This window comes from Penaeus monodon, chromosome 33 (genome assembly GCF_015228065.2).
Source record: "Penaeus monodon isolate SGIC_2016 chromosome 33, NSTDA_Pmon_1, whole genome shotgun sequence".
NCBI classification, from domain to species: domain Eukaryota; kingdom Metazoa; phylum Arthropoda; class Malacostraca; order Decapoda; family Penaeidae; genus Penaeus; species Penaeus monodon.
Genome location: NC_051418.1, coordinates 25,215,906 through 25,216,660, shown reverse-complemented (window position 1 = coordinate 25,216,660; position 755 = coordinate 25,215,906). Strand labels below are relative to the sequence as shown.

Here is a 755-nt window from a genome sequence, read left to right as displayed (position 1 = left end):
GAGTTACCAGTCATCCTTTTCCCGATCACATCGGGCAAAGAGGTAGAGCGACTTTTCCTGACACATGTCCTGGGTCACTTCCTCAAATGATGCCATGTCCAGTGAGGAGGTCATCAGGTCATCTTCCCCAGATGATTTGTTATTATCAAGACTCCAGTTGCCTTCACCACTTTCAGAACTGCCTTGGCGTCCTAAAACTGTAAAATAAATAGTGGATCAATTGGGGATTGTTAGAAAAACAAGATCAAAATGTTCAGATTCTTTCTACACATTTGAAACAAATCACACAATGTGTATGCATACATACAGACACAAACACATAAAAGATGTATATGTATTTTTTCATTATCTCCTTTGCAGTTTTGTGTTCCTTATTGTTTTCATCTGTTCACAAATTTCTGGCACTCACTAGCACTGGAGAAACGTATTGGGCTTCCATGGGCTGACCCTGTTGGTGTTGAGGTAATAGAAACTGGGGAAGGTGTGCTGCCTTTTGATCCCCCATGAAGGCGAATGCATATGGGGTATTTTCGACTCCACAGCCTACAAAGATTATAGTAAAGAGTGAAGACTTCTCTGTGAAATAGTATATTCTGATTAAATTATTTACTGCTTATCCAATTTAATCATGAAATAATTACTGAAAGAAAAAAAAAATACATATGAAATGCCAACATAGCAAAATTTGAAAAAAACAAATATAAACACTAACACATAGGATATTCCAGATTATAACTTCTTGATACCTTTGCTTA

General features: G+C 37.0%; 2 protein-coding genes across 2 annotated transcripts in view; both read right to left on the bottom strand.

The window, feature by feature from the left end:
* Positions 1-755, bottom strand: part of LOC119594184 (peroxisomal sarcosine oxidase-like) — a gene marked incomplete at its 5' end in the record, with an annotated part of 59,772 nt that overhangs the window by 28,438 nt on the left and 30,579 nt on the right.
* LOC119594183 (testis-expressed protein 2-like) overlaps positions 1-755 on the bottom strand; it is a gene marked incomplete in the record, with an annotated part of 13,599 nt that overhangs the window by 4,487 nt on the left and 8,357 nt on the right. The window contains 2 exon segments of the mRNA XM_037943253.1: positions 8-197; positions 410-543. Coding sequence (XP_037799181.1) covers positions 8-197; positions 410-543 — 324 coding nt within the window.